This window comes from Palaemon carinicauda, unplaced genomic scaffold (assembly GCF_036898095.1).
Source record: "Palaemon carinicauda isolate YSFRI2023 unplaced genomic scaffold, ASM3689809v2 scaffold47, whole genome shotgun sequence".
Taxonomy (NCBI): domain Eukaryota; kingdom Metazoa; phylum Arthropoda; class Malacostraca; order Decapoda; family Palaemonidae; genus Palaemon; species Palaemon carinicauda.
The window spans coordinates 94,248-121,351 of NW_027171728.1; the positions used below are offsets into that span (position 1 = coordinate 94,248).

Sequence of the window (27,104 nt, forward strand, 5' to 3'; positions counted from 1 at the left end):
TACCCAGTGCCACACAATTGAAATCCGAAGGAACCATGATAATTGATTCAACTGTATAATAATAAAACTCAAGTTATTGAGCTCTGGATCTTTCAGTATTAAAAAAAAAAAGAACTAGGTTGTGAAAACTTGAAAACCACCCATTCCAGCTCGGCTTTAGCGCTAAGACGTACTCTGATGTCTCTTCGCATTCTTTATTAAACCGTATGCTAAATTGTTTGACATCAGAATTTGGCAAAACTTCCCTCTTAAGAACTTCATTCGGATGATCTGCAGATATTTTGTTTTTAACCTTCAACACTATATGAAGTCTCGCTCTTTCCAGTCCAAGGATTTTGCATACATGAAGAGTTGAACATGTACCTTTCTGTATTGTAAGGGATATTTGTTAAGCTTGATAGTTGGAAAGTAAATAAGTATACAGTATTCAGAAGTTGACTTGCATTTTAAAAAACCAGGAATCGACTCTTATTTTCTCTCAACCCTTTTACCCCCAAAGGACGTACTGGTACGTTTCACAAAACACATCCCTTTACCCCCATGGATGTACTGGTACGTCCTTGCAAAAAACTGCTATTTACAATTTTTTTTGTATATTTTTGATAATTTTTTGAGAAACTTCAGGCATTTTCCAAGAGAATGAGACCAATCTGACCTCTCTATGACGAAAATTAAGGCTGTTAGAGCAATTTAAGAAATATATACTGCAAAATGTGCTTGAAAAAAAATAACCCCTGGGGGTTAAGGGTTGGAAAGTTCCAAATAGCCTGGGGGTAAAAAGGTTAACAGCTTTTTATTGCATTGATGTTGATATCACATTTAACCATAATTTAAATCATGAAATAATAATAAATGGTTAAATTATTAAAGTGAAGGTGTGGTGCTGGTTAGCTTTCACTACTTATATAACTTTTAACATATGGCTGAACATCTCCCTTGGATTTATGGGTCTATAATTAAGCAGATTACAGTAGTTTTAAGGTCCTCAAAATAACAGGAACCAATCATATTAAGTTTTTTTTTTTTTTTTTTTTTTCTCTCTCGAGGCAATGGTTACCTTATAAGGGAGGATATGAGCTTGAAAGCTCAGAATATTGTAAGGGTATTAAATAGTTTTGTATTTTGGGATATCTTGATACTTTAAGTTGGACTTAATCCTGGTTTGGGTAGCCTGATAAGGCTACGGAATTATTGAATAGAAAAAATGAATATATTTATAATGATCGTAATCAAGTTAGGTAAATTTAGGCAAATCAAAATATTCAGAAGTATATCACTAGTTGATATAAGTTGAATAATTGCCTCAGTAACTCTACTTTGTTGATAAGCCTTTTAAAAAAAAGAATATGAAATCTATGTTACAGCTAAATTAGCTCTTGTTTATTTACTTTGAAAAAAAATTGTCAGAATTTGCGTTGCAACCAAGATTTAAATTTGACTGAAAGATTTTGATTTATATGTCCTAATACTAGTGCACATATAGTTGGTAGTAGCCGGGCAATGTATGTGTGTATATCATATCTAATTTGAAAAAGGGAAAGTGAGGTTAAAAGTGTTTATTTTTTAGGTTAAAGAGCCATATACCTTGCATTTAATTATTTCCTGTATTAGATAAGTTTTACTTTCGCCAATGTCTATAATTGCTATTCATTCTAAGCAGATCATGAATTCAAATTATTCGACCCTTGATAATGAACCAAAGGGTTTGTCTTTAGTACCACAAATTAAAATTGTATATAACAAATAGCAGTACTTTACTGTTGAAGTTGAATGTAGCTATAAGATACAAGGAATTTTATACCGATAGAAATGTACCCTAGTCTGTAAATATATATCGTTGCATTGAAGTATGAACAACTTTTGATAGTTCAGATTTAAGACATAATAGATGGCATCAAAAATGCCAAGCCTAAGTAAAATGTAGGAAGATCGTATTTGGCTTATATTTTTTGATTTGGCAGTTCAAGACAAAGTATTAGGCCAAGCCTAAGATAGTAATGTACAGTCTTTAGATTCTGCGAGCTAATTAAGCTACATAATAATAGTCATAAGTTGAACTTTACTAATTTTTTAGCTACATAAAGATTAATATTGATTAATTCATTTATTGTCAGAGTGTAGGTTAATGAAAAGTATATAATTCAGAAGTATCAAGATTTTGAAGGAGAGGAATGCCTAGTAATATAGTTTTATCTATAGAAATTTGTAAACAAATAAATGGGAAAATAATTTTCTATCCCCCTCTGATAATTCCTTAAGCGAGGCTTTAAAAATATTAAAAAGGTGGCATGAGAAATTAAGGGCTCCTAAACATCATACCATAGCTAACAAATATCCTATACTTTATGGTGACAGGATGGAAGTAACTTGTGTGTTTGCATACTCTGGACTTTGGAAATGTTTTATTTTATGAGTTTTCAGGCCTCTCTCGTTTTTTCAATTTGTCTTCAGTTTCTACTTGTAGAATGTGACGTCATGAAATTTAAAACAAAACGGTTGTAAATCATAACTGCAGGGTTCTGGTTTAGTTATGATCGGTTGTTTGTCAGAGACCCTTCCTAACATAGTAACAAGCCATTTGTAAATAGTATTTTGATATCCACTAAAATGTGAAGTCTTTTAAGATTAGTGCTGACACTTAGTATCACTTTACTAATGATAACAGTCATTTTGTTAACTTTTTTTATTTTTACTAAGGATCTTTGTTGTATGCTTAACATTTGTCATTTTGCTTTTTTTTTCCCACCCCATAACACAGAGTGCTTCCCACGTCGTGAGTCGGAGATCGGTAAAGATATTGTGTTGATTTGCCTTGTTATGTGGATGCCTCTCACTCATAATATATTTTCCCCCCACCTGCTGTAGGTTGTTAATCCAATTGGCAAGCAGGGATTCTTGTTTACTTTCAAACGAATGATTTCCTTAATGTTTACTTAAGGTGCCTTTAAGGAAGTCAACTTACGGGTTTCGATTTTGCATTCGTTTCTTAAATATTTGAACGGCATCAAAAGATTTTTTTATGCGTATTAGCTTTTGATTTTCATAGAAAAGTATTAGAAAAATTTAAAAGTGTAATTATTAACTGATAGTATTTAAAATTTGTCTATCCAAGTTGCTGCCAGTGCTTATTCACTTTAACAAGAATCCCTGAAAAATTACCAGCATGCTAACAGCATAAATTTTACATCACTGTATTGTTCCCCGCCATCCCAACATCTTTGTTACTTCCCATAGAATCATTTCTTTGAGCTATCACATTTATTTGAAGTTGTTAATTTATTAGGGAATGCTCACCATTAACAAGTTACCAAGGTTATTTATGCAGTATACAGTACATGTGTAAACATTTTGTTTCATTATTGAAAGGTATTGCAATATGTAGTTGTGTATCTAGAGCATGACATAGGTTCTATTTATGTGGAGAGTTTGGGCAAGTTTGGATGAGGTTCAGTAGTAAATGGATATATGCATGAAATTTTGATTTTGATTCATCGTCAAAGATTGGAGGATGAAGCAGAGTACTTGTATGGCAGTTTGAAGTCAGAGTGCGGGTTTTCCGAAATGTTTGTAACTGCATTTAGGATTTTGTATTCCTTAAAAATAGCTGTGCTTTGGCCTACAGTAAGTTTTTTTTAAATCGTGTCTTTTTCCCTGCTTAGTCATGTTAATGTATTCAATTTACAGATATGTGGGATTTAATTGTAACCCATTTTAAATACTCTTTAAAAGAGAGCTTTTATGTATTGCTTTTGGTTTTCTATATAATAATGTTTATGGTACTTGACTTAAAATGTTTTTTTGCTTCAGATCCTGGTAATTATGCAAATCATTGCATGCGTGAATTTTTTAAATTTTGTTATTAAAACAAATTATAATGGGTTTTTGCTCTTTATAATTTTTCCAGGAAGACCAATACTATTTCTAGTTGAAATATTTACAGTTTTAGAGTAAGTATTTAGTGTTCCCTATGATATTCAGTCAAGGCCATTGGCTTCTTACAAAAGGGTCATGTATTGTTGATGGAAGTGAAATTTGAATTTGTGTGAATGTGTGAATTGTAAAATAAGATTACACGCGAAGTCTTTCAAACATCAACTTTTCTATTAGCAAGTGAAGGAAACACTAGAATTCCCATTCTTTGCAGTAATTTTTTTTTTTTTTTTTTTTGTGGAAGTTATTTTTCAAGGGTAACGAGAGGCAGCAGTTAGCATAAGAAACGCTGTTTCTTGTCTGACATTGGTGTCAACTTACTTTGGTTGAAATATTCAAATTATAGTAAAAGCAATGGTAATGTATTTTAAGCTCCATTTTTCTGTGCCGTATAACCCATTAATCACGTGTTACCATTATCCATCATAAAATTTCACTAGTTGTATCAGAAATGGCCAAAGCAAACACCCATGGTGTGCTTGGCCTGAACTGCTGAGTTTTCTGTTTGATTCTCTTGTGCAACTGAGATAGAAAACATAGCTTTTCCCTAGTCTTCATCAAGTCCTACTTGTATCATTCAACTTTTTGCATTCTATCTTTTTAGTCTTCAGTTTTCTCTGTGTGCTATATTTGTTATAAATTTTTTACTTCTCTTAAGAAATCTACCAACATTTTCTTCTGTTCATCTGAGGAGTTTTATTCAGAATCCTAGGTATTTCCTTATTTACTGCACTCCGCTTGTCATTTCAATAACATCTCTCTTCTGTTATTTTAAGGCAAACCGATTTTATTTCTTGTTTGTCTAAGTTCTTCCACTTGGTTTGACCTTTCACTGACAATGACAGGGTTCAGCAGGGTAAGAATCTGGTCAGTGGAGAGATTCTTTATTATTATCTTAGCTCGATGCAGTCGTAGTCTGCTAAGATGCCTCTGAGCCCCTGTGAGGGGTTTGTCATTCTGTTATTCTGTTTTTTCCGTCTCTCTTCCTTTCCCCAAATGCAAATTTCTCCCTGTACATCCGTGCGTCATGTCTCAACAGCCCACTACGAAACAAAGAACTCCAGAAGCAAGGTGGAACTTCCAGGGCCTCCACTACAAGCAACAATTCTTCATAGCATAGGTTACAAATAAAGAGCTTTAGTTGGAAGATGATATGCAAGTCACCTTCCTCCAAGCCATCAGGATGAGTCTCCTTCCAGGAAGTTCAGTCCCAAGTATGGCCTTATCCACCCGTGCAAAAAGTGTGATCTCTCCTGATACTTTTTGTACCAAGTACAACCCTTATCCGCCTGTGCAAAAAGTGTGGGCTCCCCTGCTCTTTTGGGAAAGGGAAGAAACACTAGCTAAGTGTCCAAAAGTAGGAAGGATTATTGTAGGCCTAGGTTCTCCATAACTTGAAGGACTCTTCAGACAAGGAACCTACCAGGATGAATTTTAGATTTTCTACCAGTTCCCTCATGGCAGCTTGAACCTGAGAGTTCTCTGTTTACACTTTTGAGATGGATTGCTACAGTTCTTCTTGTGGCTTGTCTTCCTTAAACAGGTGAGGGCCTTTCCCGAAGTGAGGGGTCTTGTTTTGGGGGGCGTTTGCCCGAAGTGAGGGGTCTTTGGATTCTTGTTCCAGCTCTTTCTCCCCAGGAGACGTATTTCTCCTTTGTGTCGTGAACCTCATTATCATTCTGCTTCCCTCTTGAACGGACACGGACGTGGAGGTTCCATCTGCAAAGCAATCAAGGCTTGGTTCCTCTCAGAATCACTCAGATCTCAAAGTAGACTCCAAGGAGCCTGGCAAGTATTTTAACCCTTTTACCCCCAAAGGACGTACTGGTACGTTTCACAAAAGCCATCCCTTTACCCCCATGGACGTACCAGTACGTCCATGCAAAAAAATGCTATAAAAATTTATTTTTTCATATTTTTGATAATTTTTTAAGAAAATTCAGGCATTTTCCAAGAGAATGAGACCAACCTGACCTCTCTATGACAAAAATTAAGGCTGTTAGAGCAATTTAAAGAAAATATGCTGCAAAATGTGCTGGGGAAAATATAACCCCTTGGGGGTTAAGGGTTGGAAATTTCCAAAGAGCCTGGGGGTAAAAGGGTTAAGACAGCTGGAGATGAGACCTCATTTACTGAGCTTATACTGTACACTGGTTGTGAAGGAATCATTGTTATTTGCATACTGTATCTATAAAGATATCCTCAGTATTTGAATATCTGTAAAGCTATACATCAGTTTGACATATGTCAGTTCCTACTCTATGTTGGTCATTCTTAAATATCAAATTTGAAGGTAAAATCTCATTACATTGTTTTACATGACCTTACATCGTTCTCTACATCAAACAATAACAGTGAAAAATGGCAAGGAAATTCTATTTTTAGAATTAATAAATACTTACAGTACATTCATTATGATAGGTGTAAGTATGCATAGTATAAGCATCAAGTATTATAATTATCCTATATGTATGAAGGAAAACATACGCTACTTCTGGAAACTTTCGATCTTTCTAGAAGGCATGCAGAACAGGTTCTAGTGTGGAACTTTATCCTGACTAAAGTACTGTTGGCTTCGGTACTTTATTTAGTCAAACAACTATTTCTTGAGGGGTTATTAACAGTATGACATGTTCAATGCTCTATTTATGACTATTAATGAAGAAACGAAAGGGTAAGCTAAAGTATCTCACTAAAAACTCGAAACAAGTATTATTTTATTAAAAAAAAAACACGAAACGAATGCAAAGTGACAAGTTTCGAACAGCTTCCTGCTTGTTCTGGTTGGAAAAAGGTCTATTGTCTAAGAGCCTTTGTTGTTTGCAAGAGTTTTCTGTTATCCTTTTTTATCTTCGTATATTTTAGCCACATCCCCCCAAAAGTTAAAGCTAGGGAATCTAAGAGGCATGTCATAACAATGCAAGGTAAATTACACATTATAATTTCATATGAAAAGGGTAAAAAGGTGATAAATATTGCACGTGCCTTAGGCCTGGCTCGAGCAACGGTGTCCACATCATTCACACTAAAGCCTGCATTGTTCAATATGTTACTGAATATACTCAGTCATCTAAAACTTCCACAGTTAATGTGAAAAGAGGCATGATCTATGTTAAAATGGAATGTTTATTTTTCCTTTGGATAAAAAGGCATATACATGAAAGAATTTAAACAAGCCAAATGCTGACTCAAGAGATGGCCAAGTCTTTGTTTGAGGATTTGCTTAAAGCACTTAATCTTTTCCTCTGTAGATACCATCAAGATGTGCATTTTAATATCACTCTAGATTATGCAATATTGAAAAAGACCTGTAGATTGGTAAGGAGGGATGGAATAGTCAACCTCTTATGAACTGGCAGTGCAAGTGTATGCTTCATAGAACTAAATGCACTTAGGTTTGTAAAAAAAACAAAAAACAAAATGTGAAAGTAATTTCATTTTTGAACTTGAAACCAATGAGTAACCATGAGACTATAGGTTTTCCTTTCTATGGAGACTGTGGTTGTTACAATCTTTACATACTAAAACATTAGTAAGCACAGGATTTGTAAGAGGTCAATACTAGGACAGCTGCAGTGGGTTAGGTTGCGGCTGAAATGAAGTTTACAAGTTACAGTTCTTTTCTGACAATTTAGCTGGCACCTCTACCATACTTGAATGGACTTTTCACATATCCTTGAGGAGCTGCCACTTTTCTGTCACCTACAGGGTAATGTTTATTTACAAATTACTCGCATAATTTTTTCATCGCATAATAATAATGCATTATGTTTAAAAATCTGAAACAATAACAATTATGAAAACTAGAAAACTACTTGCAATACTTTGAAAGATGTTTCATTTAGACAAATGAAAGAAAATAAGCATTTCATTGAAACTATTTCAGTAAACTGTAAATAGTTCTCAGGGAATATTACAGGACATAATACCTAATAGTGACTGAATTATTTATTCATATTTAAGAGAGAAGCAATATAAATGTCAGGTGAGTATAGAAACAAGTAATTACATTATTAAAATTGTTAATTCCAACTAAAGGAAAAAGATGGTTGAAGGCTCTGGGAAATAAGGTCTGCAGAACCTATCTCCAGCATTATTTCAAAAGCTTATTTCAATAGTTATTCAAATATTCAAGCTGTTATAGTGTGCAGAACATGTAACCAAGATCGAATAAAAGTCACGTAGCTTTCCTTGCATAGAGCGAAAGTATTGGTTGTTACAACACTGTTGAAATACTTTTAAGCTTTTGAGAAATACACACTTGCATACATACATTATTTCTATGAATCTCCCCTGGTGATCATATTACTTCTTCTCCAGAAGCTTATTTTATCGTTTTCCCAAAAAATTTATATATTTTCCCCCATTTTCTTTCCTATCAAAAGGTACATTGCCCTCATAAGACAATCTAGCAGTTAATGATAAGTAGCATGCTAAGACTTTCCCTTTTTTTTTAATTTTTTTTCCATCATAGTGTTTCATCAAGACGTGTATCGCCCTTCCTAGTTGTGATCAATTTATATTGTATTTTAATTTAATACCTACTTGTTTGGTTAGCTTTCCTTCTCGTGAAAAGCACTTAAGTTTTAAATAGATGTTGTGAGGAGTAAGATATTTCATGGTTCCTATTAAGAATTATGTTTCAGTTTAGTGTTTATGGAACCAGAGAATATAAATTGCAAAGCGGTAAAGTTTCTACGTTGTAATAAAAACGGCTGCTGTTCATCTCTAATAATAGCTGAGGAAAGTAATTTTTTGTTCTTGGGGAATTACAGAGCAAAAGTGGTTGTATTTTGTGGAGTTCATAACGATGTGACATGCCAATACTCGCTTACCTACCTTTATTTTCTCTACCTATCATATCGATTAAATATCAAATATCTAATATGAGAAGAAAATTGAGCCTTTTCTGGTAGGTGGTAAATCTTGCCTAGTTGCGTATGCTAACCTAACTTTCATTGTAGAGTTTAGTAGTCATAATGACAGTGTTCCTTCAGTGAGGGTTTTACAGAACCCTTACCGAGTTGAGTTCCTCTGGTATACGTCTTTTTCACTTCCACTCATTGAAATGGTTGTAAGTATTTCATCTGAGAAGAGCAGTTCTTGTGTATTAAGAGATGTTCAGTATATTTTGAACAAAGTATAGATATTGCTGGTAATGCCCCAAATTGACTAAATGAGCTTAGAATGTCAATTTGTCCTCTGTTCAAGGGCAGTGTCATTTTTTATTGATGGTTTTTGGCTCAAGAACTTTTCAACTTTCGGTCCAAATCTTTTATAAACCTTGAAAATTAAGGTTCTAGACTTTAGAAGTTAATCTTACATACATACATATACCAAGGCACCTCCCCCAATTTTGGGGGGTAGCCGACATCAAACAAATGAAAATTGAAAAAAAGGGAACCTTTCATCTCTACGTTCCTCCTAGCCTGACAAGGGAGTCAACCGAGTTTGGCTGGTACTGCTAGGGTACCACAGCCCACCCTCCCCCATTATCCACCACAGATGAAGCTTCATAACGCTGAATCCTTTACTGCTGCTAACTCCGCGGTCATCAAAGGCAACCGGAGGTAGCAGCAGGGCCTACCGGAACTGCACCACAATCGCTCGCCATTCATTCCTATTTCTAGCACGCTCTCTTGCCTCTCTCACATCTATCCTCCTATCACCCAGAGCTTTCATCGCTCCATCAATCCACCCAAGAAGTTAATCCTACATCTCTTAATCTTTGGCAGAAAGTTTTCTTGGGAAAGAATTTTAGAAACTGTTTTGTATAACATACCCGATTGGTGTTAGATGGACGTTATCTTGAGGAATATCGACTTTCTTATCAAGATTAGTAGCGTATAGGTCCTATAGGAGCTGCTGCTGCGGCCTTCAAAATATTTCTAACGAGATTGTTGTGATTTTTCCTCCGATATTTCAAATGTTATACAAACGATCTGGAGCACCATTAGCAAACTTTTTTTTTTATTTATTTTTTTTTTTTTTTTTATAAAGATTCCCATTAAATTCTAGACCCAGCGAGTCTAGAATACTAAAGCATGCTCTCTGACCCAGGGTTAGCCTCAGGGCGCGTATCACTCCGCCTGAGGTTACCCCTCATAGAAAATGGGTATAGGGTAAACTACACAAAACTCTGGTCGGTTGGGAGGAGATCCCAGATACTCCTAAGAAAGTAGTTCGAGGTAAGTACTGTTATAAAAAATACAAATTACTTAAAATTTGTGATATTTCAAACTTTATTGACCTCTCTCTTTCCTTCACTGGTGTCCCACCTTCATCAGTGTGTGGTCAATAATATCAACATCATGGGAGTTTATAGAAATAAAAAATAATCTCATATAAATTTTTTATTTCTATACCTGGTGTTCATATTCATGCCCACCTGCCTCCCCATTGACTGACTTATAATGTCAAGAAATAAGGAACACTTTCAACTAACGAACTGAAGAATGGGGAACTATTAGTATGCTACTTACCATTACTGCAAAATTGTCTCATTATATTACTGGGAGCCATGTATTTTTGAAAGGAAAACTTTTTGATACATTTAAAAGTTTAAGGTTTAAAAGCCACTCATGAATAGCAGAGGCAAGGGACAATGACATTGCCCTAGAGACTGCCCATAATGATCAGTGCCCAAGGTAAGGTCGCAGACACTAAAGGCACTAACGAGTCTAAGCGGGACTCGAGCCCCCGTCTGGCAAACACCAGGCAGAGACGTTACCAATCAGGCCACAACAACCCTAAACGTCTATAAAACTAGCTTCTGGAGAAGAAGTAATATGAAAATCAGGTGAGTATAGAAATATAAACTTTCATTATGAAGATTTATGGTTTTTGTTATATGGAAATCATTAAGACAAATAGTTTTTAACTGATGAAGTACATATGATATGAAATGTCGATTCTTGTAAGATGCCGCCTAATTGGTTAACTTTTGAGTAGAATAATTTAATGATATCAATAATGGGATCCAGGTTTTCTGTTTATTAAAAAAAGACGCTAAAATTTACACCGAATAAAATTATATTTATTTTGGTGTACTGTATATTTAGTAATTTTAATTATCAATATTTACAAAACCTTTGAAAAATTCCTGATAATTTTTTTGTGAGGTTATAGCGTGTACTGTTCCGTATTTGAAGTCTGAAGAAGGTAAGGAATTAGAATTTACAGATTTTATCGAATGGAAAGTACAATTATATTTTGATTGATTATGGGCTACATGCTGTAGATTGTCGTGACTCATAAGATGAGTAGCATTTCAAGGAGTCTTTCACCTGTAAGGCTTTCAAGTCTTTAAATTAGCCTTGTGAAACTGAGAAAAGTTCAAGTTTTCCTAATGCTTCGTCATGACAAAAGTACAGTATTGTTATTTTTATTTGATGCTCCATCTCATGAGCCAGTTTTTATCATATTCATGTGTACAGTATAAATAATTCAGCTATCTTTGTTGGCTGGTTGTTCAACCACTTTGATTACTGTATGTCATTTGCTCTTATATTCAAATATTTAACCAGTTAATTTGAAATATGCTCACGTATCCACTTGCATGGGTGAATGTGCATACAGATATGCACAACAATTCGTGTGTTTGGGTTTTAATGTTTAGTGCACTGTTGTCCCTTGTTTCATCTGTCATTTATACGAAAAGCATTTGTGTGGTGTAGGTTGATCAACTGTTAAATGTTAACCATTTGGAGCGTGAAATTCAACTTGCATTGACAGCACTGATGGAGTGGTTTTCTCTAATCAGATGGGTGGTTTCAGTGGTGTTTTATATTCTAATATTTATAATGATTTTATTGTGAAGATTGCAAGTTAAGAGTATTGTTGAACGATCTTCCATATTATTAGAAGACTACTGTATATAAAATATAACCTGGTACGTCAGTAAATTTCACCATTTTGTTGAAACTAGAATTTGGTAATGATCCATTTGAGATGAAAAGTAGCTTTTCACATTCCACTACTCTATAGTTGTGTGACACCAGACGAGTATTGAATTTGTAATTATAGATTATCATTTTTTTTGCATCACTGATAGCTATTTAATATCTGTAATCCTTTATGAATTTATGCTTCCAGTGGTTAGTAATAATTTTTAATCAGAAAGATATTTATGTACTCAATATAGATAATTAAGGTATTGTAAATACATTATTTCCTTGAACTTCCCCTGATGTCTATATAGTCTTTCTCAAAGTTTGTTTATATATAAACATTTACCCCACAAAAACTAAAGTTTCCTATTTTCTTTCCTTTTAATAGGCTTAGGCTTTTAGTGTAATATGGAGACAATCTGTCGGCTAATGGCAATAACCTTGGTCGTTGGTAGACTGTACCGTCTTATTTTTTTTTCCGTCTCTACATCAATCTTGCGGTATCAACTGTGTTTACTCTTTTGAATTCTCCTGTTTGATAAGTGTTATTTAGGTTATTTGGGGTTTTAAGCTTTGCCTCCTCTTCAATTTGTTAGTAACCACTCTGTAGATTGTGCAAGGTACGGTAATTGTTCAAGGGCAATCCTGATCCGCCCTCTCTTTGTGTCCATTGCTGGGAGCCGTATTGTACAGTATTGTGATTTAGGTAATCATTGTAAAGAATGCAAAAGCTTTACTGTTCCTCTTATGGACAATATGTTCAAATGGTTGCTGACCAAATTGAAAGTTCTTAACGTAAAAGAAACCTAACTTTTTAGTTTAGGGGAAAATCCAGAGAAGACAAGGGTACAGTAGTTAGTTATAGCAGGGATGATGACTATAATGCCACTCCAGCCATCAAGTCTAGCTTCAATAGTGACAAGGTTCAGAAACTCTTATGTTTAGCCTCTTTTGGGCAATCTCAGAAGTCCTGTGAATCTTCGTACAAAGGCAGAAAGTCTAGGCTAATCGGCCCAGTTTCCAAGACCAATCTGACTCCTCGAGTTTTGCCTAGTGGTTCTATTGCATCACTTGGCAAGGGTTCTAATAGTGCATAGTGTAACAGTTGAGATTCTCTCTTAAAGCCTCAATTACTGTATTTACTAATCATCATTCTGCTGCAAACCTTCGCATTTCCAAAATTCAGTCCTCTTTTTTAGAGGACTCTCTGAAGTAAGCGCTCATATAATCAACCGCTTATTTCATGTATGAATGACGGGACATATCGTATGAATCCCTTTAATCCTTCCATTGTATCAGTGGTGTGGCATATCGTATGATTTCTGTGGCACAGTGTGTTTCTGTATTCTTTAAATATCTTCAAGTTTCTCTAAAGGATGATCAGTAGCATCTTGTTTCGTATGGATTGATCAGAGTTTTGTTGTTTATGGAAACTTCTTGTCTTTTAGAAACTTCTTGTCTTTTAAACACATTTTTGGAAGGGACTCTGGTTAAATAATATAATTAGGCGGTTACTGAAAAGTGTAGAGTCTTGGTCACTTTGGAGAAGTTTCTACCGAGTCTATCTCAAAGGATTCTCCCTTTAGGAATAAAAAGAAACAGTGATGAAGAACCATCTTCAAATACTTGGTTGGTAGGACGATTCTGAGGGTTCCAAGCCCCTCTCTGTTCATACATGTTTCATAGAGGCTGCAGGTAATAAGGGAATGCGAGTTGGTGTATCAGACGATGTGACAGCATTAGCTTATATTTGGAAAAAGTGGGAAACCAGGTTGGTATTTCTATACCGGATAGACGAAGCAGTATTAACTTGGACAAAGTTGAAGGGAATAGTCTTCTTTTCCTCACTTTATCCCAGGAAAATCGAGCATCATAACAGATCAGTTGGGTAGAGAAGATCAGATTCTTCCAAATAAAGGGTCTTTGCAACTATAAAGATGGCTAGAGATTTTAAATTGATGGTTACTACCAACTGAGGATATGTTTTCAATGTTGATAAACAAAAATTATGTGGTATTTTTCTTGACCCGTTCCGAATCCTTTAGCATGGATGTTTGATACCCGGATACAGAACTAGTCTAATCTGGACCTGTACGCCTTTCCTCCATTTGCCATGATTTGACCAATGATAAACAGTGCAGGGGGTCTATGATGAACACGATGACTCTGCTAACTCCAATTTAGCCTAAAGATGATTTAGAATTTTCTTTTGTTGGAAAAGTTCAAAAGAATGAAGTCTACATTCTCTTCGATGTAGATAAGACCCCTTCAAAGAAATTTGATCCGATGGAACGTCTGAAGATTAGAGATTTTTCTAATGTCATCTCAATCGGAATTGCAATATGATATTTGATCTTGACACAATCTCTATTCCAATGATGAGTTCATGGAATGATCATCATCGGTTATCCTGGGTAGTTAGTTCCCTTGGAGATGAGGATCTCAGCCGTGTCTCTGTTTATGGATGATTCACAGAAAGGATGGGGAGCAACTCTAGATCTTATCAGTGTGTCAAGGAAATGGATGATGCAAGAATCAACTCTGGAATTTCTAGTGGTGTTCAAGGCCCTTCAAAATCTGGAACTGGTGGTGATAGGAAATGCAAGGCAGTGTTTTAAGATAAAATGCCAGCATTAGCTTATTTGGGAAAACAAGGGGGAACAAAGTCGAAATTCCTATACCCAATAGCAGACATGCTACAGTCTCGAACAAATTTGAAAAGAATAATTTCTTCCAAAGTTTAACCCAGGAAAATGAAGGTCCTTAGCAGGTCATTTAAGCATGAAAACCAGATTCTTCTGAACAAATGATCTCTGCATTCATCAATGTGTCCAGAGATTTGGAGTTAGTGAGGAAAACAAAATATGGACATGTTTTCAAGATCTCTAAAAAAAAAAAAAAAAAAAAAAAATGAGTTTTCTTCATCAGTTCAAGATCCTTTATCATGGAAGGCGAATGGCATAACAAGACCAATTCATTTGAACATTCATCATCACTCACTAGGGGATAAACAACTTCCGAATCTCGGCTGGATGAATCTGGTGGCTCCATTTTTCTCAGTGGTATTAGGATATCAAACTGTCCTCTGTCCTAAAATGTGATTTCCTCTCTTGTTAAAAGTTTGGTCACAAAGGCTTAAAAGGAGTGGGATTCAAGTCTGATGAAAGATTTGAATGTTAAATTTCATGGTGTTAGAAGTGCAGTTACATCTTTTAACCCTTTTACCCCCAATGGACGTACTGGTACGTTTCAGAAAACTCATCCCTTCAACGCCATAGACGTACTGGTACGTCCTTGCAAAAAACTGCTATTTACATTTTTTTTGCATATTTTTGATAACTTTATGAGAAACCTCAGGCATTTTCCAAAAGAATGAGACCAACCTGACCTCTCTATAATGAAAATTAAGGCTTTTAGAGCAATTTAAAAAATATATATTGCAAAATGTGCTTTAAAAAAAAAAACGCCTGGAGGTTAAGGGTTGTAAAGTTCCAAATAGCCGGGGGGTAAAAGGGTTAATTTTTGCAAGAATCTTTGTTTAGAAAGGGTTTTGGCATCAACTCAGTAGCAGACCAAGTCAATTTTTTAACTATTATCTTGAAGAAACCTGGTTTTCTTATCAAAATTGCAGGGCTTTATGTGCTATAGTAGTTATTGGCAAGGAGGTCAAATGAAAATGAGTTTTTAATAATTAAGTTTTGATTAATTTTAGAGTTAAATATTTGATTTAGCAAAGTGTTGGGCAAAGTTATATGAATTTGTGATTAGGTAATGAAGGGCTATTTAGGAACCCAATGTGGAGAATTGAGTGTTACTGTACATACTTTTGGATCACAATTTGGGGAATCAAATTATTATAAGTATTAGTTTGAGACTAAAAGATGTGACTAGGTTATTAAGTAAGTTTATTTTAGGTGTATAAATGGCCTATCTCCTTCCTTCACTGATTCACCTCCATCAGTGTGAGAAACGGCATTATGAACATCGGGGAAGACTCATGAAAATAAATGGAATTTTGATTATAATTTTTTTATTTCTATACTCACCTGATGTTCATATAAATGCCAACCTTCCTTACTAACGACCAGTGATTTAAAGAGAATAGGGACTAGTTTCGACCTTGAGACTAAGACAAAACACAGTACTGCCTACCCACGGCATGGTCATTGACATTAGCTGCTAGATTGTCTCGATACTATAGTAGATGCCTAAGTCTGGTTAAAGGAGCGAGAGAGAGAGTTTTTTTATGGGGTAAATGCTGATATGAGCAAGCTTTGAGTAAGAAGCAGTATAAACATCATTTAAGTACGTAAAGAAATATCAAATGTTATTTTCAAAATTTCGTTTTAATTTGGTTTTATAATTGCTTGCATACTTGATCTACATTTCAATGAGATTTGCAATTGCCAGGAAGAATTTACATTTCATTATTTAATCTTATATTTCTGATTGGAACACCTGCACAGGTGTATTAGTGAATTTTTAATTTAGAATAGAAAGGATGGAAGCAAATTATGATTCAGAAATTAGATTGGAAGAACTTGAGTTTTTAAAATTAGAGTACAGAACAATATATATTTTATGACAGTGCTTTTGATTCTGGACTGTATTTAGAAAAGCATATTGTGTTTGTGAGAAATTATATTGATGATTATGTTTACATTATCAAATTTGGTATCATTTTATATTAAATATTTCTTGGATCATTCATTTTGGGTAAATTAGGGACATAAAAGCCTTAATAATGCAATTGAAATGAAATAGATGATGGAAGTCTGATAGTAGGAATTCTCATCTTCTTCGAGACTGCTTAATGAAAATTATCTCAAGTGAGCAGTTTCTCATAGTGTGGCCAAGATGTTAATTGTTATGCTCGGCATTGAGAATGTTGAAATATAAATTGGCTTCCGACAATTCCTGGTTAAATTATCAAAATAAGAAAATAGATTTAGCATATATTATCAAAGCTTATATGTGGTCTATATACAAGTTTATTTGCAATACTACTACAGTATTGACTCATATGCCATTTAAGTATCCCGTATTGCTACCAGTATTTAGTTTCCTTATTGTGTTTTATATTTAGTTTATGCAGAAAATAAGGTGTCATAATCGAATGAGATTTATAATACGTATATGTGGACAGCTTGTACCTTCGAGTTTTGACAGACAGGGTATAAATGACAGTCAACAGAAGTTTGCTTTTTTTTACACAATGATATACGGTATCTGGATTTTGTGGTGAAATCAAACATAAAAAAGTTGATGCCTCTTGGTATCTTATATACTGTATAGATTTGTCTTCTATACAGTATATTGCTTATGATGTATTCATACAAGCTTCAAGATATAAAATATGAATACAGTATATTAACGTAGCTCCTTACTATGAGATTATGCCTTTCGGAGTATGGCCTGTTCACTTGTACTTTTATATATTATAAAGGCTCTGATCTTTCCTCTGCACTGATGAACTTTGTTGAAATTTTTAGAATATCTTAGTTACAGTAGTGGTTTTTCAATGTTGTAATTTTGGGCTCGGTACTAAGTGAAGATTTTCAGTTCTTCAATTGTTTTTTTTATTATTCCAAGTAGAGTTTTATTTTCAATTATATAATCACGATGATGATTTATTGCTTACACTTTTTGTCCTTTCTCCTGCATGCGTGGTGATCCTTTCAGAGGTCCTGATTGGGTCCAGTAAGTATGATTGTTAAAGCTTGGAGTGGTGTGATTAGTTCAGTACATTCTTTTTATCATTTTGGACTTTTACTTTGTTGATATTTGAAAAGCTCTTGACGATTGCTTGACACTAATAGCATGACATTAGTGTTCCATAGTTTGTGTTGTATTTAGTTTTTGGAAATTAACATTTACCAAATTGTAATAAGATACATTACGGTATGGCATAAGTGAATTTGATTTTACTTACTGCAGGTACGGAATTTATTTGATATTAATTTAACAAAAAAAAAAAGTGTGTCATTAGTAAGGTTGTGTAAACTGCAGTACAGTATCATTCCTTTTTAATTCCTTCCGTATGATATTTTCCTCCATTACAAGTGTGATAACCCTTCACAGAGAAGGTTTTTAACCCTATCTTTTTGAAAACTGGATTCCTCGTGAGGTGTATCTATAATTTTGTTTAGAATATTTACAGGTGCATGACATCATTTGAAAAAAAAAAATTATTTTAGCTTTCATACATTCACTATATCCATCACAACATTTCTCCTATGTTTTTTTGTGAGAAGTACCTATAAGTTTAACACGTTTACCTTGATTTGTTTGATACTATACGTCACTTCGGCCGTTATCAGTTATACAAAGGTAGTAAATTAGTAATACATTTGCGCAATCGTAAAAGACTAGTGTTACGTATTAGAATTTTTAAAAAGACTTTAACTTTTCTTGTGGGGGATATTAAGAAAATGACCTCCCTTGCCCCACTCGAGACATCTCATTTCCATTATGAATGAAGGAGTTTATTCTGATTAGCTCTCTGGCTAGAAGGGTACCCTAAAACCACTTGCTACTTACTGAAAAATGATCTTTAATCAAAGGCTTGTTGGTACTCAGAACTTCTACAGAAGTTTGAGACTTTTGAAATTAAACTTGTTAGAACTATATCAAAGTCAAAGGTTTGAGTGGCATTGTTATTATCATTTCCTTTAAGATCCACTAGCCCAATGTTCTCTGAATTTACCCTTCAACTAAAATTAAACTTATCTTTTAAATATTAAATCTCACTTATTCTTTTTTTCTTATTAGAGTAATAGTATTGACAATAAAATTCTTTTCATATGTATTTGATTTTAAGAAACAGAAAATTATGGTAAATATTTTTATGAATAGAACTTACCTGGCAGTTATATATATACATAGCTGACTCAGCTAAATATATATATATATATAACTGCCAGGTAAGTATTCATAAAACTTTGTTTTATCATAAAAACTCCATTTTTCTATTTTCTGTATTTTTTTTTATTATTTTGTGTATTCTAATAAACTTTGTGCAATAAAAGATATGCTGAAGTTTTTTTTATAGATTGCATTGAACTTTTCATAAATATTGATAGGCAATTGAAAGATACATCTCACTGGAATCGTTATTTTAAGTAAATATTAGCCAGACTAATGAAGAGGCGAAGTTCTGGAATAAATCAAAATATATCTTGGTTCACATTGTAGAATTGGTTGTGAATTAGAGAGCTTAGCTCTTAGGTCTGTATTATGACACAGTACTGTACTAAAGAATTTGTCTGGATTATTACTTCTGGTATATTTTTCAGACATTTTAAGTAACTTGAAACACACTTATGTTGAAGTAGTTTAACTGAGAACATAGGAATTGATGGAGTCATTAGAAACCTTTTTTTCATGCAATTTTTATTATTGTGAAATAATTCTAATGTTGGTTGGTTATTTGTTGAGATGAGAGATAACCAATTTTTTTCAATAACTTTTGTCATCAATTTAGCCTCCTACCCTTTTAACCTATAAAACTTCAGATTGTATTCTTAAAATACTATATAGAAGAGGATGTGTAAGTATACAAACTCCTCTAGATATATATATATATATATATATATATATATATATATATATATATATATATATATATATATATATATATATATATATATCTTTTTACCTATTTTATTACTTTCCTTGGCCTCTCTATAGGACATTGTCCTGCTTCTTCTATATCCACAGCTAATCCACATATTTTCTATTCCTCATTCTTTATCACAATCCCCAACTATGTTAGTCTCCGAGGTTTGTTTATTTTCTGGCTTCTGGGTTCCACATTTTAATGACTTTACAATCCTCTTCTAGTACTTTGACTTAGAACCCCTAACATTCTAGTTGCATCTCTCTCTCTCTCTCTCTCTCTCTCTCTCTCTCTCTCTCTCTCTCTCTCTCTCTCTCTCTCTCTCAGTTAATATTAGATCTGTTTTTCTCGTCATCATTGTTTATTTTCCAAATATTCAATGCCACTCGTGGAACATACAGTATTTCATTTACAGTAATTTGGAAACTTAATATCAACATTGTTATATACTGTACCAGATTAACAATCTCATTGATTTTATCTTACTATTAGTAAATTTCAGTGCCTTATTTATCAGATTGCATTGAGAAGTTACATTAGATATCTATGCTTCCTTGTGAAGCCTATGTCTTCTTCAATTTTAGAATTGCTTTGTAAGTATTTAGAATTTTGTACTGTATTGGATACACTGTGCAGTACTGTAGTAGTGTAGGTAATTGATATGCAACTGATATGTAGTCTGGAGTGGCTTATCAAATTGGCTGTATTGTAACTGTATTATGGAAAAATATATTAATTTCATTTTCTTTTAGAAGTCCTTTTTGTACGCAAGGAATTGTATCTTTGTTCGATACAGTGCAATTTTGTTTCTTAGTCCTTGCACTTTACCTGTTACACAATCCTTTTGTGATACTTTCCAAGGCGTGAATTTGACTCATAGATTTTGTATCCCTCCCAGGCTCAGAAGAGGACCAGGAGGCAACTGAAATGCTTGTCGGGAATGCCCAGAATCTGATGCAGTCCGTAAAGGAGACCGTCCGAGCTGCTGAGGCCGCATCTATCAAGATCCGCACCGATGCTGGCATTAGGCTACGTTGGGTTCGCAAGCAACCCTGGTATCAGTATTAAAAGTGGATTTATGTAATACGTGGCCTGTCTCTCGTGTGATCAGTCACTGTTATGCACTATTGTACTTTGGTAGCTGGATACTTAGTGGCTCGTTATTTTAACCACAAAACCCAACATGCAGCAAACTGAAGCTAAAAGTTTGTATACCTTGACCTTATTTTAATTTATTCTTTGAGGGTGTACTCCTGGGAGAACATTGATGCTCAACTAGATTATCAGATTCATAGAATTCTTTGTACCACTTGCAGATAGTACAGTAATGTGATGTGAGATGCTGTACACTGATAATTTTACTATTTAATCAGGTAATCTATGGCTGTTCATAAAATTATTTTAAAACTGTCTGGCCATTACTAAGACTATATATTTAACAGTAAGTAGCAAGTGGAAATTATTACTTTTTTTTTTCAATGCAGGCTACAAAATTGGGAACATTAAGCACGAAAGGAAAAGTTCTCGCTAGTCATTTGTTACACTTGGCCGTTTGTAGTTTAGACAGATCTTTTAGTAAAGCTAAAAGAATAGTTCTCTAAAGTATATAAAAAAATCAGTACAGATAGCCATATAATAGGATGATATCCTATTATTTTTTTAAGAGTACACTACGGTACTACAGTAAGTTTTATTTTTTTATCACAGTTTGCAAGCAATGTCACAGCCTTAGGTGTATCATATCAAATACATGATTTTCACTGTCATCTAAAAGGTATTGTATCATGATAAAAATAATGAAAATGAAGGGAATTTAGATCAGTTATATGGCAAACTTTATTAGCAAAGTTTTGACTAACTTGAATATAATCTTTTGTTTCATTGGTCAAAGGTTCAACATTGATATACTAGGATGCAGTTCGTGATATAAGTCTTTGGAATGTATAAAATACACTGCCTTATTTTTAACTACTATATTCGCTAACTTCTTTGAGAAATCCAATTTTACGGGATATAGTTCAAAATAGTTTTTTTTTCTGTAAATTCTGTTCTCCTTAATAAAATTTAGTTTCCTTTTATATCTGTGAACCCCCCTGATGTTCATGTTGCTTCTTCTGCGGAAGCTCAGTTTATCGACGTTCATATTTTTTTAAAAGAGGAATTAGATATTTAATTTTTTTTTTTTTTTATGAATTAGTTTTCTGTACAGTTGACATACTGTCCAGTGCAAAAGCTAACCATAGCTGCTCATATATAACGGCACAATTTATCAGTTTTAGTTCTTTACTTAAAGGTCTGTATTGGCTGGTCATCCTAAAAAGTTGCGTGCTTCATAACCACAGGAAAATTTTATGTATACATAAATCCATGCAGTATTTTAAGTTTGTTTAGAACCCTATTTATTAATTCTTTTGTCCATCAAAAAGCTAAATGTCTTAATTTTACCGTTTTCTGAAATATAACGGTAAGGAAAATTTTAATACATGCTGTACTTACGTGGAAGAATCCAAGTAGCATGCTTTAACGTAACGTATTTTGCCAACATGCTGAGTTTTGTTATGTAGCGACTAGTATATCACAACAAGTGAGCATTTGGTGTCCAACAATGTCCCTTTTTCCAGACCTAAACAGTTTTATGTTGCTTTTCTTGAATAAAAGCTGGGAGGAGAACAGTGAAAAATGAAGGTTATGTTTTTTTTAATGAAGGTTTTATGAAAGCACCATATCTTCTAAGGTTAGAGAAATTTATATATGTATACATGTATCATAGTTACAAAAGATATACAGCCAAAGTAGACATAGAGATGCTTTATGTTGTGCCAAAAAGAAGAGCTGTCTTCCTGCTACCGGGAGTATTACAGTATATAGCTTACCATTTTTAATACTAGAAATAAAGGTTGGGTCAAAATTTTTTTGCACGTTTATTGGTTTTTAGAACTGTAGGAATACTTTGTGCAGTTTCAAATTAGATTCGATTACAAATTGAGACAGATTATTTTACAGTTCGTAGGTCAGTGAAACTGTTGTAGAGATTTGCGCAATACATTAACTTGCACATTATTATTTAATATTTAAGTATCCTGTGATTAATATGGATTATGTATGGGTTCAACACAGTCCCATAATTGCATCCTTATAATGATTGATAGATGAAAACACTCCTACTTTGAACAACTGTCCTTTACTTGTAAATAAGTGCTTGTAAATTGTTTTTTTGTTATCGTTTTGAGTGTGATTGGATTATTTTCGGCAAAGTCGGACGATTAACTCTCGTCGGGGAAAAATTCATGTAGGAATTGTAGTATCAATCTTTACAAATGTTTATTTGCATTATTTTTCTGCCCATTCTTAGCAGTGATATAGCAATAGCACACCAAAGCTATTTTTCTTCGTATAGCCTACTTTCCTTATCTAGCTGAGAATTTAATTTTTCTATCTATTCTTGAAAGTATACAGAGCCTTAATTTATTTCATACTTTATTGAAGGTTTAGTTGGTTGGAGATGCCTACCAGTTGTATGTTTCGGTAACTCACAGTAACTCTTACTGTTTTTCCATTTCACTTAAATCCATTGATAACCTCTTGTACATTGAAGTAAAACTGCCTTTACTCCTGATGTATGCTTGGAAGTACAGTATTTAACATTTTTTTTTATAAAGGTTATAAATTTTTCCCTCTCACTCTGAATTAGAGATAGCTGTACTTGCGGAAAATCATCTTCTTTGTCGTTAGGGGTTTAAAGCTTTTTATTTTTTATTTAGATTACCATTGTTATATTAGTATTTAAAATAGTGTAGAGAATTCATTATGACAATGTTTTTAGTAAGTAGAGTGGCCTCATTAAAGTTTTAAATTCAAAGTAGCCTAGACTGACACGATTAAAATCTTTTATTTGGTGCTGAAAGTTATATTTTAATAAATGCAAGTCCTTTTTGAATAGATTATGTCGGAATGTGTTTTGAAGTTTAATCATACTCACAGATGTAGGTTAGGTTCAAAGCTAATGAGGGTATGCATTAATTAAACATTGATTACAAAAGAGATTTGTTGTTTGTAATCATTTTAGTGCCTTTACTCAGTACAGTAATTCATACAGGTTCTTGTTCTGCATGAGTTTGGATATCTATTCTAGACATAATCTGTAAGTTCATCAAAGAGAATCCTGTTATCTTTATCCTCTCCTGTATTCATGTTCCTACTGTTCCAGAGAAATTCTCTGTTGTCCAATTATTCAATTGATTTTCATGCATTGCCCCTAGCAATTTATGAAGCTCTTTCAAATGTCACACAGAGGCCTTACACACACAAGCTCACTGGGAATAAGAATTTTGACACTGCATTTTGTCCAAAATTGTCAAATAACTTAATACATGTTGATTATCCTTTATTTTATTTTCAGTTGCAATCTATGCATTCAGAGTGATGTGGTTATTGAACTTTTCTCCTTGAAGGCATTATAAATTCTTTGGTTTCACTCTTTTTACCAGTTCCATTGAAAAGTTTTTTACGTTACGTGAAAATGTTGTAATTCCCAGTGATTTTGACGCTTCTTCGTCCGCATGTGTGGTTGTACGGGTGAAAGGATCTTAGCATGCCCTCAGACTGATGCATAGGGAGTAGGATAACACTGGAGGATCAGGTACCATACTTTTAATGATTATTTTTTCATTACAGCAATAGTCATTAAATTCATGCTTTTATCCTTTCAAAGTATAGAGTCCACATTGATATTGTTTAGGTTGCATTATAAGATATTTCATCTGTAAAAGCTTAATATTTTATAAAAGATAATTGCAATGATTAAAGGTTACTAGCATAAGCTGTTTTTCTATTACATTCCATGCAGTTTTTGCATTTAATGTTATCTTAGTTCTGTATATGTTTATAATCAGTATACAGTATCTGCACAGAGGAGTCAATTTAGTCATTTCAATTATATACAGGACACGACCAACCAGTCTCATATTAAAGTTATCAACTCTCACTATTCCTTTAACTAATTAAAGGAAATTATCCTTGAATGCCAGTGAAAGGGACTGTGGTATTTGCCAGTCTTAATGATATTCTATGCTATTTTACCAGCCATTTTAAACTTCTTAGAAAAGATCCATGTGAGGACATGGAACATCAAGGGGTACACAAAACAGTAAAAAATCTATTCGAAATCTCGATTAAAGGTAAAATGAATGGACGAATGGTACTGGTAAGCATTATTAAAATTTACCTCTCAAAATAGTGGAAAATAAAGAATAAAAAGCTGATCAACAGTGGGTTACAAACAGAGGATAATTGTCTACCTATAAGATGGGTAATAAAAAAAGCAGTGAGGAACAGATCTAGCAGAAAAATATTGAATTGATTTCACGAGGCTTGCATTGTACTGTTTTGTCTTTTTAATTAAGGCCATAAGGCTCGGCACAAGGTTTGAACCATTCAGCTCCCCTTGTGCAACTGAAGTAAAACCCAGAATTTGCAGCACAGTAATTTGGGAGGGGATAAGCAAATGGAAGGTATGGTTGGAGACATAGAGCAGCAAGAGATGAAAAATACCTTTTACTATTTCCTACTGTGCTCCACTAGCTAAGTGGATCTGATGGTCCCACAAAACCAGAACCAGACTGTATTCTTGGAAATCTGCTACACCCTCTCAGTGCTGTGAGGAGGAACATCATCTGTTGGCCTGGTCTGTAGCACTGAGATCTCATGAGTTACTGACATAAAGTATTCAGAGGACAGAGAAACATGTCATCTCAGTCATTAGTTGTATCTTGAAGGGCTGATGTGGAAAAAGACTCAAACTTGGGCTCATGTGCCACAGGATTTTGGTTCTTGATCACAAACCCTGGGACAAAATTTGTAAATGAGACACTTCATACTTTATTCCTTCACTTGGATTGATTTATGGCATACGAGAACCCTTGCAAGTCACCTATTCTCTTCTCCAAGGCCAACACAAGGAGAAAAACAGTTTTAAGTGTCTTAATTTTTATTTATACTATTTATCTGTTGACTTTGACTACAAGTTTATGGCATGAAATTTAAGCTTTTTGCAAATGAAAGTGTTTCAAGAAGGATTTAAAATTTCATGTACGATTATTTAAATATCTCTGCATTTCATATTTCCTCTTACGCACATAAAAACCTTTCGTCACTTAAATAAGGATACAGTTTCAGCGCGAGCTGAAATTGCCATTGAAATTGTTAACGAGGTATTTAATGACAGTTGGTGAGCAAGGGCGAGAAGCCCCCTGGCGCCAGTAGGAAGTTCTTATTTTTTTTTTTTTTTTTTTTTTTTTTTTGGCTGCAACAAGTATGAACGTAGTGCTGCAGCCTCTATAGAATTTTTTTGTTTTCCCTGAAGTAAATGCTGGCTGTTGATTTCTATGGATGTGACGCAAAAGATTTGTACTAGCCAGGTAAGGATGGACATTTCATCCAATCATTTTTAAATATGCTGTAGATTCACTCTGTCTATGGTTCTCTTTAGGAGGATTGTTTATAATCATCCCCATATGCTGAGTGCAGATTGTGGCCTCCTGTGTAATGATAATCGTATACCTCGAGGGGAAAGAAGGTAGCTGAGCCTTCTCTGGGGTGTCTTTACAATGCCCAAGAAGAAACCAAATAGGTCTTTTGCTTCTTCCGTCCACTCATTGAGTGCGTCTGCTACTGCTGTTCCTATGCTTTTGCCGTTGGCTTGGTCTCTGTAGAGTATGCATTAGGAGCAAGGAGCCCTTGGAACTAATTGGTGAGCTTTCCAGTTCTGGTTACCTAAGGGGTCCCCCCAGTCTTTCCCATACCCCATCAGAGGTTGGAGGCTCTTCTCTGTAGAGTAGGGGGTTGCTTGTCAGGCCATTGGTCAACCTGGCAGACATAAGACCGAGCCTTGGGTGGTGAGCGTCCTTCTGAATGGTTGCTTTCAAGCTTTCCAGGCCTTTACCCCACGAACTCAATTTCCAATAGTTCCAATTCTTGTCTCCAACATCACCTAGAAATCTGGTCATGTAGACAGAGATAGGAGGCATGGTGGAGAAAAATGCACTCAGTCATTTGAGATTAGTTTCCAGGATTCTGCTGTCAACTTTTCTTGGTGGAAAAGTCAGCTGTAGGCTGGAAGCTAGTTATCGACTTCTCACCACAGTATTCGTGCATTAAACAAAGTTCAGGATGAAGACTACTGTCCATGCTGAGTTCCTTTAGACAGGAAGACTTCATGCTTCAGTGTATTTGAGGGACCCATTCACAACTCCTATCGGGAGTACCTCCACTTCTCTCTCTCTTTGATACTGTGGACCAGCTCAAGACTTTGCTTTGGACTGTTCCACTGGAAAAATGAAAATATAAGAGTGAATCCTAGTTTCATCTTATTTCTAAAAGAAGACTGGTTTATTGAGAGAGATTTTTAAATCATACATGGTAGAGTGAAAGAACAAACATACATTCGGATATCTGTAGAACAGAAAAAACCAGCTACCTGTAAGGATCCAGACTCTCAGGTATTTATGTGGGTGTATCTCATATACCATTAGTCAGGTGGTGTACTTAAAGGGACATTTTGTATGCCAGGTGAATTTTCTTTTAGGCCTTCATATACAATTTCTTCATATTAATGTGTATTGATCTTTTAACAATTTTTAGAAACCTTATCCATGCAAATACAGAAACAA

The 27,104-nt window shown here is 34.3% G+C and overlaps 1 protein-coding gene across 5 annotated transcripts in view; it reads left to right on the plus strand.

Moving 5' to 3' along the window:
• Vinc (vinculin) overlaps nucleotides 1–24,256 on the plus strand; it is a 112,228-nt gene extending 87,972 nt beyond the window's left edge. For 2 of the 5 annotated variants that reach the window (XM_068369282.1, XM_068369285.1), the window contains 2 exons: nucleotides 2,759–2,788; nucleotides 20,336–24,256. In XM_068369282.1, the coding sequence (XP_068225383.1) occupies nucleotides 2,759–2,788; nucleotides 20,336–20,505 (200 nt within the window). In that variant the 3' untranslated portion in view covers nucleotides 20,506–24,256. Of the gene's footprint in view, nucleotides 1–2,758; nucleotides 2,789–17,501; nucleotides 17,520–20,335 lie in introns of all 5 variants that reach the window. The other 3 variants (XM_068369284.1, XM_068369286.1, XM_068369283.1) reach the window with 2 other exon arrangements.
• Nucleotides 24,257–27,104: the final 2,848 nt, after the last annotated feature.